The sequence below is a fragment of the Balaenoptera ricei genome, chromosome 2 (genome assembly GCF_028023285.1).
Source record: "Balaenoptera ricei isolate mBalRic1 chromosome 2, mBalRic1.hap2, whole genome shotgun sequence".
Lineage (NCBI taxonomy): Eukaryota > Metazoa > Chordata > Mammalia > Artiodactyla > Balaenopteridae > Balaenoptera > Balaenoptera ricei.
This window is the reverse complement of record NC_082640.1, coordinates 54682953-54703887: the sequence shown is the minus strand read 5'-3', so window position 1 is coordinate 54703887 and position 20935 is coordinate 54682953. Positions and strand designations below refer to the sequence as shown.

At 36.4% G+C, this 20935-nt stretch overlaps 1 protein-coding gene across 9 annotated transcripts in view; it reads right to left on the bottom strand.

Moving 5' to 3' along the window:
• The window catches only part of UBE3A (ubiquitin protein ligase E3A), a 91602-nt gene that overhangs the window by 49340 nt on the left and 21327 nt on the right, over positions 1-20935 (bottom strand). For 4 of the 9 annotated variants that reach the window (XM_059912630.1, XM_059912632.1, XM_059912629.1 and 1 more), the window contains 3 exons: positions 14653-14716; positions 11914-12033; positions 8760-8804 (listed from right to left, as the gene is read on the bottom strand). In XM_059912630.1, the coding sequence (XP_059768613.1) occupies positions 8760-8804; positions 11914-11933 (65 nt within the window). In that variant the 5' untranslated portion in view covers positions 11934-12033; positions 14653-14716. Of the gene's footprint in view, positions 1-8759; positions 8805-10325; positions 10410-11913; positions 12034-14652; positions 14717-20935 lie in introns of all 9 variants that reach the window. The other 5 variants (XM_059912634.1, XM_059912637.1, XM_059912633.1 and 2 more) reach the window with 3 other exon arrangements.

The following is a 20935-nucleotide window of genomic DNA, read 5'->3' as shown; positions in this document are numbered from 1 at the left end:
AAATGTAACATACACATACAGGGGATACCAGAAAAAGAAGAGAAAGGACTATCAGAAATACTTGAAACAATGACTGGGAATGTCCCCAAATTAATATCAGACACAAACAACAGATCCAGGAAGCTCAGAAAACACCAAGCAGGATAAATGCCCCCCCAAAAACCCTACACTTAGGCATATCATTTTCAGACTATAGATAATCAAAGGTAAAGAAAAAATTCTGAAAGAAGCCAGAGGAGGAAAACTCCTTACCTACAGCAGATCAAAAATAAGAATTACATCTGACTTCTCCTCAGAAACTATGAAAGGAGAGTGAAATGAAATATTCAGAGTATTAAGGGGAAAAAAACACCAACTTAGAATTCTGTACCCTGTGAAATTCTTCTTCAAAAGTGAGGAAGAAATAAAGACTCAGACAGATAAAAATTCAGGGAATTTGTTGTCAGTAGACCAGCCTTCTTGTTAAAAGAAGTTCTCTAGAGAGAAGGAAAATGATACAGATCAGAACCTCAAATTTACATAAAGGAAGAGCACTGAAAAAGAAATAAGTGGAAAGTAAAGTAAAACCTTTTATTTTTCTTAATCTTAACTGACCTATCAGGTAACAGTTTGTTCAAAATAATACCATTATGTATTTGGTTACGAATACTTATGTGTGTGTACATATACGAGTGTGTACATATATGCTCATACATGTGTATATATACGCTTATATATGTATATATGTGTATATATGCTATTATCCAAGTGAAATGTATGACAGCAATGATACAAAGAATAGGAGGGAGGAATTAGGGTTATTTTGTTATTACAAGGTACTCACACTCCCTGTGATGTGATATAGCATTATTTGAAAGTGGACTAAGATTAGATGTAAATGCAAACTCTATGACATCCACTGAAAAAAGTAAAAATGTAGGATAACTGATATGCTAACAAAGGAGAGAAAATGGAATCATATAATATGCTCAAGTAAAAACCACAAAAGGCAGAAAAAGAACAGAAGACAAATATAGGAACAAAAAACAAGGGCAACAAATAGAAAATAGTAACAAACATGTTAGATATCAAACCAACTGTATCAATAATCAGTTTAAACATTAACGGTCTAAATGCACCAATTAAAAGAGATGTCAGAGTGGATCAAAAAATAAGATCCAACTATATGTTGTCTATACTTTACATATAAAGACACATATAAATTTAAAAAGATAGAAAAAACATATACCATGCTAACGATAATCAAAAGAAAGCAGGAGTAGCTATATTAACTTCAGCCAGAGGGCTTCCCTGGTGGCACAGTGGTTAAGAATCCACCTGCCAATGCAGGGGACAAGGGCTCAATTCCTGGTCCGGGAAGATCCCACATGCTGCAGAGCCACTAAGCCCGTGTGCCACAACTACTGAGCCTGTGCTCTAGAGCCCACAAGCCACAACTACTGGGCCCGTGTGCCGCAACTACTGAAGCCCGCGCGCCTAGAACCTGCGCTCTGCAACAAGAGATGCCACCACAATGAGAAGACTGCGCACTGCAACAAAGAGCAGCCCCCGCTCGCTGCAACTAGAGAAAAGACCATACACAGCAACAAAGACCCAATGCAGCCAAAAATAAAATAAAATAAAATAAATAATTTCAGCCAGAGCAGATTTCAAAGCAAAGTAGTTATCAGGGTTAAAAAAAGGGCATTACATAATGAGAAATGGGTCAGTTCTCCAAGAAGATATTATAATCCTTCATGTGTATGCACCTAACAACAGAGCATCAAATTACATGAGGTAAAAAGTGATAGAACTGCAAGGAAAACCAGATGAATCCACTACCATAGTTGGAGACTTCAATACCTCTCTATCAGGAATGGGCAGATCTAGCAGGCAGAAAATCATTAAGTACACAGATGAACTCAATAGCACCATCAATCAACAGGATATAATCGACATCTCTGGACTACTTCATCCAACAACAGATTACACATTCTTCTCAAACTCCAATGGAACATTCACCAAGAGAGACCACATTCTGGGCCAAAAAACACACCTTAACACATTTAAAAGAACAGAAATCATACAATGTCTACATTCAGACTACAATGGAATTAAACTAGAAATAAGTAACAGAAATATAACTGGAAAATCTCAAAATACATGGAGATTAAACAACACATTTCTAAGTAACACAAGTCAAAGAAAAAACTCACAAGAGAAACTAAAAAATATTTTGAAATAAACACAACTTATCAAAATTTGTGAGATGCAGTGAAAGCAGTGCTTTAGAGGGAACTCATAACATTGAATGCATTTATTAGAAAAGAAGATCTTAAAAAAAAAAAAAATCAATCATCTAAGCTCCCACCTTAGTAAACTAGAAAAAATAGCAAATTAAATCCAAAGTAAGCAGAAGAAATAATAAAAATTAGAGCAGAAATCAATGAAATTGAAAAAAGGAAATCCACAGAGAAAATCAAAATCAAAAGCTGGTTCTTTGAAAAGATCAATAGTAAAACTGGTAATTCTCTAACCAGGATAATTAAGGAAAAGAGAAGGCACACAAATTATTAATATCAGAAATGAAAGAGGGCACATTGTTACAAATCACATGGACATTAAAAAAACAATAAAGGAATACTATGAACAATTCTATGCCCACAAATTTGATAACCTAGATGCAATGGACCAATTCCTTGAAAGACACAATCTGCCAAAACTCACAAGAAGAAATAGACAACCTGAGTAAGCCTATATCTATTAAAGATATTAAATCAATTAAAAAATAACCTTCCAAAACAGAAAGCACCACCAGCAGAAGGGTTTAACAAAAATTTAAGGAAGAAACTATACCAATTCTCTAAAATCTCTTTCAGAGGACACAAGTTATATCACCATAGTCTATTCTGATAAAAGGCTTACTTCTCCTATGATATAATGCATGTACAGTACTGAGCACAATGGCTTGTCATATGGTAAGTACTCAAGAAGATGTTATTACCCAAGTTCTGTAGGCTGTGTACATATATATCAGTTTATTTATATTTAGCTGACCCCAGAAAATTCTTCCTACATTTCTACAAGGGAATTGAAAAGGTAGAAATAAACATTTTACATAATTGTAGTCATTTCACTCTTTTACATAATAAATATTTACTGACTACTGCTTGTATGCCCGGCACTCTCATTAGGCTGCCATGCTATTGATAGTATTAAATGAGCCAGACAACAAAGAAATCAATATGAAACCAGTCAGATGACATTAAATCCCATGAAGATAAATACAGCACAGGAAGGGGCATAGGGAAGACAGAGCATGACCATTCTTTGAAGAAAGTTGGTCAAGGAAGGCCTCTCTGATAAGGCATCATTTAAGAGCTCTAAAGCAAGTAAGAAAGGAGGCCATGCGGATATCACAGAGAAGGGTCAGAGAAAACAGGCACAAGTCTTAAGAACACCAAAACATTAAGGGCAAGAGCATAAAGCCAGTGTAGACAAAAATGGTCAAGAGAAAATGGAAAGGTCACAGAAGTGAAAGGAAGTTCATACAGGGCCTTGTAGATCCTTTGATTTTACTCTGAGAGAGACGGGAAGCCTTTGAAAGGTCTTGAGCATAAGTAACACGGTTTAACTTCGATCTTAAAAAAGATCACTCTGGCTGCTACATAGAAAATACCTTGGTAAGGGGTAAGTACAGAAGCAGCAAGGCTACTGGGAAACAACTTCATTCTTTTGGCAATTGATGACTTTAATCAGAGTGGTTGAGGTGGAAATGGTGTTTAAAAATAAAAGTCGTTGAAGTATCAATTTATTTTAAAGGTGGAGTCAATAGGATTTGCTGATGAGCTGAGTGAGACAAAGAGAAAACAAGGATGCTTCCAAAACAAAACTTTGGATGAAATGGAAGAAAAGAAGAGTTGCCACTGATTAAAATGGCAAAAAGATTACAAGAGAAGCAGATTTGAGAGGATGAAAATCAAGAGCTCTATTTTATTTTGGACTTAAGTGTGAGAATCAGACATCCAATTATTGTATATATATGTCTACAATTCAGAAGGTAAGTCAGAGTTGGAGATGAAAATATGCAAGTTGTCACAGTATATATGGTAAAGTTCTTACCTAGAGAGAATAGATAATGATGGCCTGAGAACTAGGTCCTTGGTCATTCCAACATTTAGAAAAAATAGGCTTTCCAAACACTGAACCATAAATCACTTGATACATTTACCCTTGGTTCCATTTACTGTATTAGTTATATACCTGAAAACATAGCCTAAGTGTTAGAGATAGGGTTGGGGAGTAACTACCAAAGAAAAGAAATCTGAAGTTACTAGAAACTGCTTTGAAAACATTAAGAAAATTAAAGAGTCTAAATTAATATGTGCAAAAAGACTACTACATGGTATATATAAATTTAAACCAAATCCAAGTACATAATACATATAATTGAATAAAAAGATCTGGGTTATTGTGTTAGTTCTATTTCTAGGCTAAACTATAAATTAGCATGCAGCTCTTAAAAACTTTTACTATGTTTTTCTGCACTCTAGGAAATGGGTGACACTAGGAATTCCTAAAAGCAAACAGGCATATTCTTTAATTTTATATAAATTACTATTTTAAATGTACTCAAGGTGTTCCCTAGTTAAAGGATGTCAAATGCAAATGCATCTCAAAGTGCTAAAAAAAAATCATGCTTTAATAAATTTAAGATGTTGCCATTAATAAAACACACTAGCTAATTCTTAGGTAAAAACAAGACTCCTTCATCACCTATTTTGTAAATCAATACCCACAAGATTAAGGTAGAACAAATATTACTAAATTACTGCCTGGTTACAATTTCTACAGGTACAGGAATTTGAGAAACTGTATCAACCTCACATTCTTGCCATCCTTAGTTTTTACTACAAAATGCAAGCCTCCATCTTTCCTTTTCCATTCTTTACTCTTGATTTATCCATCTAACCTCCTCCACCAAGATTTCTAGAAATACATTTATGATATAGGCTGTCACCTATCTTCAACTGCTTTATATAATGGTTCCTCAATCTCTTAGCTTTCACTAAAACCTGATTTACCCCCAAAGGCTTTTCTTATGTTGCAACCTTTTTAGGTGAGAGTTCCATAGACAACTCAAACCCCTAAGTGCACCATTATTATTCTAATTGCTTATATTAAAAATAATGCCCATCCCCCCAAACAAAACAAAGCACAGCACAAACACAACTTATTCTTTGAAACTCACGTTATCTACCTGAAATCCTTCTTCCTTCCCTCTCTGGTCTGGTAAATTATACCCATATACTAAAGGCTCTACTTTTCCCGAGTTATATTGCTGGCATTGTGACTTCCATGTCTGTGTACATGATCTATCCCAACACTCTAGCCCCCAAAATATTTGACTTTCTTGACTTGAGGGTCCCTCACCTCCTCTCAATTTCAGCCAATCACTACCTTAGGCTCTGATCATTATCATCTATCCTTGTAAGAGTTTCACTTATACTGAACAATCTCTTTGACCCATCAGGCTTTTTGTAACCAACCCAACATCTTCACCTGGCATCACAACCTTTCCAACAGTGGCCATCGCCAATGACATATAAGTTCAACTACTCCAATGTTAACACTCTACACACATGCCACTTCCCATATGCTCTAATAGCCAACCCTGAAATAGCATGCATCTTCTTCTAGCTATTAAAGAAAAGTCTTTAAACTGCAAGTATGCAGTAAGCTAACCTTAGCTGGCCACTCAGTAGCATGAGACTCTCAATAATATTTGGTCCACTTCTTCACCCATTTCCCCCAATAACTTTCCAAGTTTTCAGTCTTCTCAAATCCCCTAACCAAACTCCATGTTCCACAAGAACTACTTGAAAATGTTTCTTAAAAAGTTACATAGTCAGGACTTCCCTGGTTGCTCAGTGGTTAAGAATCCTCCTGCCAATGCAGGGGACATGGGTTCAACCCCTGGTCCAGGAAGATCCCACATGCTGTGGAACAACTAAGCCCATGTGTCACAACTACTGAGCCTGCCCTCTAGAGTCCATAAGCCACAACTACTGAGCCCGCATGCCACAACTACTGAAGCCCACGTGCCTAGAGCCCGTGCTCTGCAACAAGAGAAGCCACCGCAATGCAAAGCCCGCGCACAGCAATGAAGAGTAGCCCCTGCTCGCCGCAACTAGAGAAAGCCCGCACGCAGCAACGAAGACCCAACACAGCCATAAATAGATAAATAGATAGACTGATAAATTTATTACAAAAAAAAAGTTACAGGGTCACAAAACTACCAAGAAATATCACCGTACTCCCATTAGGATGGCTACTATGAAAAAAACAGATAATTACAAATGTTGATGAGAATGTGGAGAAATTATAACCTTTGTGCATTATTAGGTCAGAATGCTAATTTGGTGCAGTCACTGTAGAAAACAGTACAGAGGTTCCTCAGAAAATTAAAAATAGGACTACCATATGATCCAGCAATCCCACTTCTGGGTATATACCCAAAGAAATAAAAGTAGGGTCTCAAAGAGGTATTTGTACATTGCAGCATTATTCACAATAGCTAAAACATAAGCAACCTGTGTCCATCAACAGATGAATGGATAAACAAAATATGTTACATACATACAACAGATTATTCAGCCTTAAAAAGGAAGAAAATTCTGACATGCTACAACAGGGATGAACCTTGACATCATGCTACGTAAGTAAAATAAGCCAATCACAAAAAGACAAATATTGTGGGCGCTCAGAGTATATGAGGTAGAGTCGTTAAAATCAAAAGGCAGAAAGTAGAATGGTGGTTGCCAGGGGCTAGGGAGAAGGGTGAATGGGGAGTGATTGTTTAACAGGTACAGTTTCAGTTTTGCAAGATGAAAAGAGTTATGGAGATGATGGTGGCAATGACTGCACAACAATATGGATGTACTTAATACCACTAAATTGTATACTTAAAAACAGTAAAGGGCTTCCCTGGTGGCGCAGTGGTTGAGTATCTGCCTGCTAATGCAGGGGACACGGGTTCGCGCCCTGGTCTGGGAAGATCCCACATGCCACGGAGCAACTGGGCCCGTGAGCCACAGCTACTGAGCCTGCGCGTCTGGAGCCTGTGCTCCGCAACAAGAGAGGCCACGATAGTGAGGGGCCCGCGCACCGCGATGAAGAGTGGCCCCGGCTTGCTGCAACTAGAGAAAGCCCTAGCACAGAAACGAAGACCCAACATAGCAATCAATCAATCAATCAATCAATCTTTAAAAAAAAAAAAAAAAACAGTAAAGATGGTAAATTTTGTTATGTGTATTTTACCACAAAAAAAAATTTTTTTAAAGGTTACATGGACACATAAATTTGAGAAATACATTTTATAGCCCCTTCCTGGAGATGCACAATGTACATCAGCATTTTAAAGGATTTCCACTATTTTCGGTAAAGAAATCTGCTGTTTAAGTCTGCATGCCCCAAGTTTAATCCACAACCACTTTTTCAAGAAGCACACAGTGGTGTAGCTGACCTAATTTACTAAGAAAATTGACAGTTCAGACACAAATGACTTTGACTTCCCCATTCTTACCTACCAACACATTTAACATCACATATGCATTTTTACTTCCTTCTTCTAGTTTCGTAAGATGAGGGTCTTTGCTCTTATTCAAGAGAAATCCCTACACCTATATTCTTCATTCCAACCTTTACTATCTTAAAAACCTTGCTTCAACAATTACCACTTCTCATATTATCTTGAACTTCTTATATTCTCACAACTAATCACTGAAGTCTTACCTACTTCACCTTCCATTTTTCTTTCATCCAGAAAACTTTATCTTGAATTCCTAATATACCACTGCCCTTATTTAGGCCCTCATTGACTGAAGCCCTGGTCAACGTACCACCACATGATTTCTCCTCAATCCTGCTTCCCTGTTGGCAAAGTTATTAAAAATATACACCTAACAAGGTTACTACCCCTACTTAGCAAATTCTTTACTGACTCCCAAATACCTGTGAGAGACAGGCCAAGGTCCTTTACATAGCATGCAAGCACCTAGTCCTTTCTTTCAAGTCTCATCTCCTTCAATTTCCTACCTTTCAGTCAGTCTATGATCTAAGAATCCTCAACTGCCTACTGTTCCCTACATTCACTATGCTGCTCTATAACTCTGCTCCTGCTTCTGCCTAGAATGTGCTACCTAACTCCCAGTCACACTTCAAGACTTAACTTAGCCTTCCCTGATCACCCCTATTTCCCTGCCATCTGGATTAGGTCCCTATTGCATCAGGGTACTTGAGTACCCTGGTACTTCTTTATGTTCATGTTCCATCCTGGGTATCCTTCTACCACAATGATTGAAATGATTTGCTTCTGGGTCTTTCACACTGAGTAGACTAAATTTCTGTAGGTTAGGAACTAATCTTATGCATCTCTGTATCCACAACACAGCACCCAATATCTTATACACAGCAGGCACTTAATAAATGATTGTTAAGCTGAACTCTTTCCCCAAAACTGCTAGGTGAGCAAAAATATGTAAGAATCCAGGGGCATGCAATTATCTATCCAGAAGCAGTAATCTAGTAGCATGTTACCAAGATTTAGAGGTATTTATTTGGTAGGGAAAATATTAGACATGCGTATTCCTATCTTCCAATTTACTTTTTAAAGCATTATGCTCTCTTTAACTGGAAATTATTTTCAAATTATGTGATACCATTTAAAGCAATCTAGGGCAACTTAAAAGACACCACAGCCTCAACCAAGTTATACTTACATTCGGCTAGCTTCAATGTCGTCAGACTGAGGTTCTCCTGATGATCTGTAAAATGCAATTCAGGAAAGTTAAGCAAAATATTCCATATTTCAAAAAGGGGCAAACATTTTATTTTGGAAGACAAATTTGAAAACAAGATTTAATGGTTAACAGTTTTAAAAGTTCAACATGAGAAAAAAGTGATCAAATCAGATTGCCATACAACACATTTATTGTAAGGGCTAGACTAATAAAAACTCAATTTTTTTTTTTTTAAGGAAAGGAAACTGTAAACACTATATTTAGATACCAACATACAAACCAGTGTAATAAATCATAATTATTCACAAAGTCAAATATTTATAATAAAAACCCACAACTATGAAACCTTCTACAGCCAAGTATTGGTTATCCACACAATATCAAAAGTATTCACTGGTATTAACAGTCCCAAGCTTTAGATGAGGGATCAGCAAACTACTGCCTGGGATGACAAACTAAGGCCTGGGTTGGCCGCCTATTTTTGTAAAGTTGTACTGGCACAGAATCACGCTCACGTATTTACGGCCGCTTTTACATTACAAAAGCAGAGCTGAGAAACTCTGTCTGAGACGTGTGGCACACAAAGCCTAAAATATTTATTACCTAGCCCTTTAAGAAAAAGTTTGCCAACCTCTGCTGTAGATAATTCAAATTTCAATCTAATACCCTTATGAATTTTGAGACATTTAAGTCTGTTTTACCATTCTGACCATGATTACCTTATTTCAACAATCAAAGTAGCTTTCCCTGAAAATACACTGACAGGATGTACTACCTGTCAAAATTGTACCATCCTAGGGTATTAAAATTTTGCTGTGGATAACTGTGAATTGACTTCAGTTATAAATAGTTCCCAGTTATTTTCTATTTTTTTTTTTAATATACTGCTGCTATTTTAAGTGGAAATACTGAAAATTCTAAGACACTAAGAAGCCTTTTATTTTCATTTTGGGGCATGAACCAATTTTGCCAACCCCACCATGCTGTTAAAAATAAATTCCTGTTACTCTATTCACTTTTACAACCAGCATCAGTCAATATATATTGTATTAAGGTGAATCAACGTAATACTGATTTCTGACACTTTCAATTCACAAAACAGGTAAAATATTTTTTAGAGGTCAAAAGCTAAATTTTCAAACTGACATTACAAGGACTTGATTTGTAAATTTATCACTGACTTGAGACTTCTAATTCTAAACAACTTTTAACAAGAGAATCTTAAAATCAGAGCCACCAGAATAGAAAAGAATCTGTTTTCCATATTTCTTAGATTTTAAAAAACTCACTTCTTTATCAGACTTTCAAAATTACCCCTCACTGAGGGGTCCAAGGACAAGAATGCAAAAAATAAAAATAAAAAAAAAAATCCAGCAGCTCAAATATTTATCTTAGATCTTCTTTGCAGTATATTTACATTTTCAATTTTGCACAAAATGATATTAGAACTAAAAACTGGGGCATGCTGGAGGTGGCAGTGACTTGGCAGTGACACAAATGCAAAAATTTCACTCCACCCTCTCCCCCAGGGAGCAAGCAAATCACCTTTGTGACACACCTGGTCTCCACCAGCCTTGTGGGTAAGTACCCCAAGATTGCTTCCAAACTTGTATCTCTCAGACAGAAGAGCTAAAAAGTGATGATAACCCCATGTACCAGCTGACTCATTTTTGAAAGTGCGACCCTCCAGCATCAGATGTCATACTGTAAGGAGGCAGAGCAGGCTTGCAAAACAAAAAATAAACCTGCTGGCACTAAGGGAAGAGAGGCAGATTAGAAGCTTTCATACATGTAGGCGGCAAAACTTTTAAAATTAACAGGGAAAGAGAGAGAGGGGAAAAAATGAGGACACAATGACAGGGAAATTAAACTGCTACTGCAAAAAGGTAAGATGCAAGCAAGAGGAAAAACAAATCCAAGTCTCAGAAGCACAATTTGTAACTGCTGCAAAGTTTTGAGATTCTGAAATGGGATAGAGGTTAAATACATCAAATGGTAACTACATTCTATTTTCCAAAGTCTATTCTCTAAACAAGAGGATATGTAAACATTAGCACCAAAATGTCATCAAATTACTGTAAATAAACTAGATCATATAACATTAACATATATTAACGTGAGCTACCAAAAACCACTTTTAAGTCAAACCAAGTAATTTAAACCAATTCAGTCAACAAGAAGAACAAAAGAATAAGGATTGAAGATTATTACCTTAAAACAATCTATCCTAGGTCTCTTAAACAGAGTTAGCATAATTGTTTTTTACTCAAAACAAAAATCGTTTTTTAATCAGAGAAAGGTGAATATACACTGAACAAATAGAAGCACCTTTTACCTTACAGTGAGCAATAAGTAATAGTACCTGCCTGAATAAATTTCTAGTCATTCTGCTTATTGTATTCTGTCTGTTTTATTCTAAATATTCTAAATAATTAGAATATTATTTATTCTAAATATTTTACTGATTTTCTAAATAATTTACTAAAGAATATCCTAAAATTAGGATCCAAACTCTCAAAATTATAAAATACCTAAGATCTAACAATAGTTTCCAAGCTTTAATTTAGCCCCTGAAGAGTCTCTTTATTCTTTACTCTCAAGTTCTTGGAAGTAAGGATCTGGTACACATTGTAATTTTACCAAATTGAGGACATATAATCAAAGGAGAAAAAAACCCAAAAAGTATTGACTTAGGTTAACCTAAAGTTCGTCAGAATAACAAATCAGAAAAGAGATTTCTATGAGGTGCAGCTTCTCTAGCCTGCAAGCCCTTCCACTGTAACTCTCTAGGAGAGACAAGTATACTATATTTATTAAAACTCTCACCACATAAGCACACTTTAAAATGCATATTAAGACTTTTTTCATAGTTTTTTTAATGTTCATAATAAAATGTTTATTTAAAAGCTTGAAATTTTTTAGAAATACTTTCCTGTTTATTCATACAGATAGGTCTGGGGAAAAGGCACAAAGTATTTTAGGAAGGAGATTAAATGGAGAAACAGGTCAACTCTTAGGTCCACTATTCTTAGCAGTCAGTATTCCTGCCAACTATATATTTTCTTCATTTTTTTACAGCATGTATTTTACAACGACAGCCTTTTAAAGGCTGTAAAATAACATTCAAAATTACCTTTTACAAGCTGTGGCCATTCGGTGACATCAGGGTGATCACAGCTTTGAGTCACTGATTAAAAACAGGTTGTCACACCAGTCTAGCTGCTAACTTGATCTGAGCGTAGGTTTAATAACTCTAATAAATTAAACAAATCTTTAGTTAGAACACTTTAACATATAAACCCAATTCATTGTTCAAAAATAATCTTCAAAGGTTCAAATTAGGTGCCAATGCAACATTCATCAGAAGAGTAATTATAGAAATGTTTTTAAGGACTATTTTCCAGCATTTTTTTTTCCTTAAATGATTTCTTCACTTGAGAAAATATAATAATCTCCTGTACTTTTATGAACTGTTACAGTTTACAAAGCACTTTGGTCAACGACATCTTAAGTCTAAAGACAATTTGGGCTCTACCTATTCAGAGCAGATACTATAGAAAGAATTTAAAAAAAGAAAAAGAAAAAGAAAAAACCAAGCAGCCTTAGAGTGATTAATTGACTTGCCCAAGATTTTAGTATTAGTGTTGAAGCCAGGACTAGGATTAAAAACCCAGATATACTGACTGCCTATCCAGAGTTAGTATTTTGTAATTTCATTTAGTTTTGCTATAGAGTCTCATGATTTAAAAATATGAACAAAGATTTAAAATATGGATTGACACCCCACAATTACAATAATTTAAATGGGACTAACAGTAGTAGAGTTTTCCAGGTAGTCAAATGCTTAATGGAATAGTTATACACCCACACCCACACAGATACACACACACACCACCACCCCCCAGTCTATTCCTACTTATTCCATATTTAAATAGGATAATCTAACATTAGCCAAAACTCCTTGGGTATTTCATGAAAACATGTTCTCCACATCAGCCATAAATCCACTAATATTCAATTTCATGAGAGAGAATGGCAAAATATGAAAACATTTCCTCCTCCCTCAACCTAGTATCTTCTGATCCTCTTACTTGGCCTTAGCTGAACGTTCCTGATTCCTGATTATCATGGTTCAAATTTATCAGGCATCCTAATCACACTGTAGTTTCAGGCAAAGATACACATCTGAAATATCCCAGAATCAAGAGCTCATGTCCTGCAACTAGTTTTTCCCCTGATGATTTCCCTACCAAACTATATATCCAGGCCAAATCTGAAAAGTGAACTAAGGAAAGATGAGAAAATTAGGAGAGAAAAAAAAAGATCCTTGATAGTTAACACCTTCCAAGTGACAACAGACAACCACAGAAGGTGGTTTACAGCATGGATCCAGAGCCCTATATAAAACAGCAAGTTATCTGAGAACCCCAAGAGAAGGGATGAAACATCAATGCTTAAGCCCATACCTCTGCAGCCTATGAACTTGGGCTTCAAATTCAGATAAGGGTGAGAGTTGGCCTAAGAATACATTAACTTTAGGGGACTCCAATACAGGCATACTTCATTTTATTGTGCTTCACAGATATTGTGTTTTTTTACAAACTGAAGGTTTGTGGCAGCCCTGCATCAAGCATGTCTATTGGTGCCATCTTTCCAGCTGCATTTGCTCTCTTCATGTCTGTGTCACATTTTGGTAATTCCTACAATATTTCAAACTTTTTCATCATTATTTTATTTGTTATGGTGATCTGTGATCAGTAACTTTTGATGTTACTACAACAACTCGTTGAAGGCTCAGATGATGGTTAGCATATTTCAGCAATATTTTGTAATTAAGGTATGTACATTACTTTTTTAGACATAATGCTATGGCACACTTAATAGACTGTAGTATAGCGTAGACGTAACTTTTATATGCACTGGAAAGCCAAAAAATTCATATGATTAGCTTTATTTGCCTTATTGCAGTGGTCTAGAACTAAACCTGAAATACCTCTGAGGTATGCCTATAAGTGAGATTTTTAATCCCTGGAAGATATAATTCAAATTTTCCAGATTTTCCTATCATAGTTGCATGTTTTCTAATAAAAACCTAGAATATTCCTGAGGTCATATGGGAAAGAGGTAAGGCGCCCCTGAAATGAACAGTGTTTCCTGTGGGTTCCTCAAAAGACTAATAGTGTATGTGGATTTAAAAGATGCAAGTCTAACTTTCCAACCTGTAAACATAAAAATGAGAAAGTCAAAATACCTTTTAACTGATTAATTAATTGAGATGAATTAATTCATTAAAGAGCTACGTGTATTGTGAAAATTACTGAGGCAAGTCCTCTCTTCTAGACCTCCGTTTTCATGAGGTCCAGCGATCCACAGAGCAAACAGGTTCCAGAGTCAGTCTGGATTCAAGTCCCTGTTTGGTCACTTACTAGATGGAAAATCTTGGGCAAGTTACTTAACCTCTCCAAGCCTAAGTATCCTGATATGCAGAACTAAGATAACAGTAGTATCTATTTCAGAGGGCTGTCATGAGGATGAACAAACATATATATTGTTCACAACAGTGTCTGGCACATAGTAAGAGCCCAACAAATGGAAGCTATTATTAACTCATAGCCTAACAGCCAAACTCACCCTCTCAACCTTCTTATGCAATTATTTTACTTCTCATAGCATACTAACCTCTTCTAAACTTCTTCAGAATCCCACTTGGATTCCTCATACAGTCTACCTGGTAGCACAGTGATTTAGCACCTAGCACATGCTTTAAAAATGGCAGACACCCAAATTTGCTGAATACATTTGTCATTATCCTAACCATGACATTAAGATATACATGCAATTTTGAATTCCAAAAAATAAAACAGAAACATACCATATTTCGCCAAACTTCTGAGGAGCTGGTGAATTCTAAAATCAGGCTCTTACAGATTTTTAACCTAAAATATAAAACACCTCACTCAATTCTTTTTACACAGACAACTGGATGGACAACTTTCACAGAAAAAATTTTTTCTGAAATTTATTATAAAAGCAAATTCATTTGTAATACTTATGAATATCCAGAAACATATTAAGAGACAAATGCCCCTAATGCTGTTGCCAGGATGCATGGAAAGGTGGTTAGACAGGCCCTGTGGTCTGAGTGCTTTCAGCTGGCAGAACCATGATACCCATTTTCATCCACAGAACTTACTGCTTGCTGTTTCTTTACTCTTCCCTCTCTCCAAAAGGCCTGAAAATATATGAAAACTGTTTAACTACATGCCTCTAATTCCTTCAGATACCTACAGCAATTAAGCTTTTAATTAAATTCCATATGCTGAGGACCTGCTATATTAGGTACATATATGGGCATCTGCCCAACTACCTCCTGGAGTAGCAGCCTTTGGCAGGTCCCTTGACCTGTAAGTCTTCGGTGTCAGGTTGTTGTAATAGAGAAAATATTTTTAAAGTATGTAGGACAATGCTGCCTGGAGCATAATAGGGCCTCAGTGTATGGTAGCAAATACTATTTCTTAAATCAAACATTTAATACATCTATCAAAACTTAACTCTTATTAAAAACCAAATTCTGAAGCTTAAATCATGCATCCAAATAATCACTGTAAATTCTTAACTCATCTGTATATAATCAGATCATTTCTCAGCTGAACAGGAACTAAAGTCTCTTAATACATTTCCTTTTATTGCATATGAAGAAACCAAGTCCCCCACCAAATCAGGAAACCCACCCAGCATCCTACAGGTTGATGGCAGAAAATGAATATACTATACTGCATACAAATATTTTTTTAAAATTAACCAAGTGTTAAGAGGCCTGAGTCTCAAACTCTGTTCTATAATACAATCACCTAAGGAACCTGTAAAAAATGCAGATACTTACTTTATCTCAACCTCCAGAGACTGTGACTCAGTACATAAAATGGGGTTGTGTGAATCTGTATTTTTAACATACATTTCAGGTGATATGCATACCCCAATTTGAGAAACTTTGCCTTAGAAGATTAGGAACACATAATTATAGAATGTACCAAATCTACGAAGATATAGGATAAGTAACAGAAACTGTAAGCACCAGAAATGTTAGCTGCACTCTTTGCAAATTTAACCATTAGCACTCTTACACCAGACCTAGTGCCTTTATTTTATTTATATCCGCATTCCTCTCCAACAGAGGGCTCAGTCTAATAATCTAAGAATAAGAAATGAATCAAATAATAAGAAATGCCTGTACCAATCTACATCCACCTGTCCCTGTAACATTTTCACTTATCCTTAAAATAGTCCATCTGCCTGCTCTCACTCTTTCTCTCTCCCTCTCTACACAGGTGCATATATATTACTATTACATCTGTCATGTCCTTTATCTCCTCTCCAACAGCCTATTTCCTTCACCTCCTTATAACCCTAGGTCAAACTTAATTTCAGACTACCTTTTCTATCACTTTTTTATTGTGTCCACTCAGCAATCTTGTTCTCCTTTATGCCATGTTTATGGTGTCTTAAATTTATGGGAAAGCTACTTGTTGAAAGTCATTAAGTTTTGTACATTTGTAAATTTCACAACAAAAGGCTGTTCCAATAACTTTCTGGTGTAAATTTTCCTGTCTTTAGGCTCTCCTCATTCTAGTCCATTCTGCAGTTAGACTAAAATTTTAAAACACTGCTTTCATATAGTACTTTCAACATAATTCCCTCAACTCCATTAACTCTTTACAGTACCATTTCCTTACTCTCCTTCCTTTAACTGCCAGAAAGGCCTGAAAACCATTAGCTCAGATGCTAATATACAAAACCTTCCAAATACTGAAAGTTTTCTTATATAAGTCATCATCATTCTTGTATGTCCTAAATCCTATTGCCTCTTAATCCTACTTTTTCTCTGCTGCATTTCACACTGCTAACCATTTCTCACCCCTCCTGGACTTCCATAATGCTGTACTTGCCTGTATTCTTCTACCTCTGACAGGAACTAAGTCTTCTGCTAGTTCATCTTCCTACCTCTCAATCACAGCCACTGTCCAAGTTTCTATCAGTAGCCCCTTTTCATAGATTAAGAATTAATTTTCTGTGCAATGTCATCATTCATTCCTATAGCACCTCTCTATACTTACAATCCCTAACTCTACATCTTTAAGACTTCATGTCTTGAGTCATAAGCCTGCTACTCTCAATTACCAATAGTACACATGCACTTGGATGTTTCATTAGCATCTAAAATCAAGCTCAATTATTCCCAAAAAAACTTACTTCACCCTGAATGTGCCTAATCTTGTTGTCCTACTAGTTACAGAAAGAAAAAAATTGGTGCCATTCTTTATTTTCTCCCCCTCATTTTTTTTTTTCTTAAAAGGTAGGAGTGTTCTAAATTTTGATGGAAAATCTGTATTTTAATCGCTACTCTTTTTTATTTATTTATTTATTTATTTATTTATTTATTTTTTGCTGTGTTGGGTCTTCGTTTCTGTGCGAGGGCTTTCTCTAGTTGCGGCAAGCGGGGGCCACTCTTCATCGCGGTGCGCGGGCCTCTCACTATCGCGGCCTCTCTTGTTGCGGAGCACAGGCTCCAGACGCGCAGGCTCAGTAGTTGTGGCTCACGGGCTCTGTTGCTCCGCGGCATGTGGGATCTTCCCAGACCAGGGCTCAAACCCGTGTCCCCTGCATTGGCAGGCAAATTCTCAACCACTGCACCACCAGGGAAGCCCCACTCCCCCTCATTTTTAATTAGCCTAACCAATGTATGGTTTGATACTAAAGGTCATTCAAAGAATGTCTACTAGCTAAAACTAATACAATGTTATATATCAATTATAACTCAGTTTAAAAATATGTTTGAGTGTTTACTAAGTGGATGAAGACATAGTGGTAAAGAAACTAGACAATCTTGTATCCTCATGTAATGGGGGAAATGCGCACAATAAAAACCACAATAAACTAGGTAACTGCAATGCATAGTTAAGTGTTGTGAAGAAGAAACCAGGATATGGTAAGTGTACATATACAGTATTCTGACTTAGTCTGGGGAAAAAGGAAAGACGTTCTTCATGAAGTAACATATAAACTGAGCTTTGAGGCATGAGCAAGGTTTATCCCAGATATATTAAGAAAAACCGTGGAAGGTAATGGTACCACTACCAGTCCAGTCACCCATTAGAAAATTCTGAGTCATATTCTAAAGAGAAGGCCCCTCTCTTTCCAGTACAACAAACCGTTCACCCAGTGCTATCAATTCTACCTCAGAAATTCCCCCACACTCCAACACTGCCCCCAATTATTCCTTTGTTGGTTTTGTTCCAGAGTAACGTTTCTGATGAAACTATACATAATTTGGCCAAAACCTGCCAGTCCAGCCTCTTCTCTCAGACTAGACCACACTTTTAGAGAACATATATATCATTCATTTTTATACTTCCAGTGCTTGAAAATGTTCACAAAATATACTTCACAGGATAAACATCTTATGAACAGGAAAGTTTTCTTCTACGTGACTTGCTTTAGAGGTCATTTAACTAGTGAATACAAGATTAAAAACAAGTTGTCTGATTGTAAAGGCCATGCTCCTTCCCTTGTACACTTCTAATTTATACCCAAATCCTGTAAATTTTTTCTTTGAAATATCACTTGCATCCTTTTTTCTCCATGCATAGTCATGTTACAGATGCTCATTACTTCATCTAGTTTTACTTTTTCCTCTACCCTTGACTCTGCCACTAGAATTATCTTCCTAAAAACCCAAATTTGGGCATATCACTCCCACACTCAAAATCTATACTTTCCCAATGCCCACAGGATAAATTTCAAACTATCATATGAAGTCCCTGCCACCGGCTTCCACCCATTCATACAAGCCTTACTGGCCACTCTAGGAAATCATTACCAAGTACTTGATCTAGTCCCATCATTGGATTACTGGCTATCACATACTGGCCATCTGTATTTCTGATTTCAATGCTTTTGTTTCTCACGACACTTCACTCAGAAATACTTCTCTCTCCTTTGCTAACCTCCATCCCCCACCCACCTATTATGCCCTGTTTAAAAAAACTCTATTCATTTTAAAGGCTGTATCTCACAGAGTTCTCTAAGCTCTTCTGTAAATAACCACTGTCTTGTCTGGGAACTATATGTTCCTAATACTATAAAATAATTTCTTAATTTCCACCCTAAATTTATTATTTTATACATTATAGCTATCTGAATACGTTTCTCAGTGTCTCTAGCTGTAAGCTGGTGGAGGGTAGGGCTCATCTCATCCATATGTTTATTTTCATAGTAATGGGACTGTTTTCTTGACACCACACCTCCCTCTACAAGGGAAAAAAAAAAAAAAAAAAAGGAATAAGGATCATGGCCTGACAAAGGATTCTAAACTAGCTCCAAATGCAATTCATGGATGAACAAACAAGGGTATCCTTTAATTCCAAATTAACACAAATTTAACCCAATGCCAATCTAACAAAAGTTTATTTTGAAGCTCAAACATGTAAGAATAACCACGAAACTTTCATTTTTCTCAAAGAATAATGCCTCTCTCCCAAGAACTTGTTCTACCAGGGACTAAAGCATAAAATATTAAATAGTATAATTAAAATCAATACAACCCCTTCAAAAAACTTTGACAGTATCTACTAAAATTAAATGTAAATCATTTAGTTTAGTCATTTACCCTATGACTTAAAAATTCCACTAAGTACATATCCAATAGAAATGAGTACATATGTTCACTAGAAGACGTTCAGTGGAATATTGAGAGTAACAATATTCTTAGTAGCCCCAAACCAAAAATGACTAAAATGTCCATCAACAGCAAAATGATAAACAAAATATAGTTGGCCCTTAAACAACCCAGGTTTGAACCATGCAGGTCCACTTATACGTGGATTTTATTTTTTTCAGTAAATACATTAATACAGTACCACACTATCTGCAATTGGTTGAATTCACAGATACAGAACTGTAAAGTTCTCAAGGCCTACTGTAAAGTTATATATGCAGATTTTCGACTATGCAGGGGATGGGTACCCCAGCCCCCTACCTAGTTCAAGGGTCAAGTGTACTATACAGAAATTATTAAGCAACCGACTACAACCAACAATGTGGATGAATCTCACAAATATGTTATGTGAGAGAAGCCAGACACAACTAAATGTGACTGTTTCTAATTACATAAAATATAAAAACAGAAAAATCTAATTTATGCTAGTAGAAGTCAGGATAGTGGTTACTCTTGGGGAAAGAGAGGTAGTGACAAAGAGAGCACAAGGGGCTTCAGAAGAGCTGATCTTGTTTCTTGATCTGAATGCTGGCTAAACGTGTGTGCTCAGTGTGTGAAAGTTAAACAAGCTACGTGCACACTTACACACTTCTGTATGTGTATTATACTTCAATCAAAAGTTTATTTTAAAAAGCACAGTATGGTATGAGCATTAACTAAATGTTTAAGTGGAACAGAAAGTTAAGTCCAGAGAAAGATCCAGAAGTATATAACAGTTGCTTCTAGTCATAAACAAGAAAACTGGACAACATATGAAACAGCTGTTTTCAGACCCTGGATAACAGGCAGTGTGAGACTGATCCATGAGAACGAACAGAAATGAGGTGAACCCTTCCAATGCCTGAATTTCTTCATGGAGGCAGCTTTCCAACCTGAGTCAATGGAGAGGAAACACAGTCAGAGGACAGCAGTCTCACTGAGGTAAGAAGCAAGAGGTCAGAGTTGAGGCTGAAGTGGGTGGAATTTTTAATAAGACAGACTGCCACAGAGGGGAGCTATGCAGAGGAAAGTCTCCAGAAATCTGTCACTTGGGGGTCCTTTTGAGTCTGCCACTGTATACAAAACTGCATGAATAAAGGGAAAGACTATATGAAGCTGGGGAAAGAGGAGCTGTGAGCTGAAATATCCCCAGTGCTCATACAGGACTAGGAGATTCCTAAGTTCCTCCCAACCAGAGTGAAGAGAATATGCTGACACTGGGGACATTTAGTAGAGAACTAAGAAGGGCCATGCATTTGTAGTAGCTACCAGCCTTAAAGTAAAGTCTTCTCTAGATACACCCTAATAAAGCCTTGAAGGGATCAAGCTGACCAGCGAGTTACTTAGCTTGCTGGCAAAACAAAGTTTAACACTCTAAAAGACAACAAAATCCAACCACTCA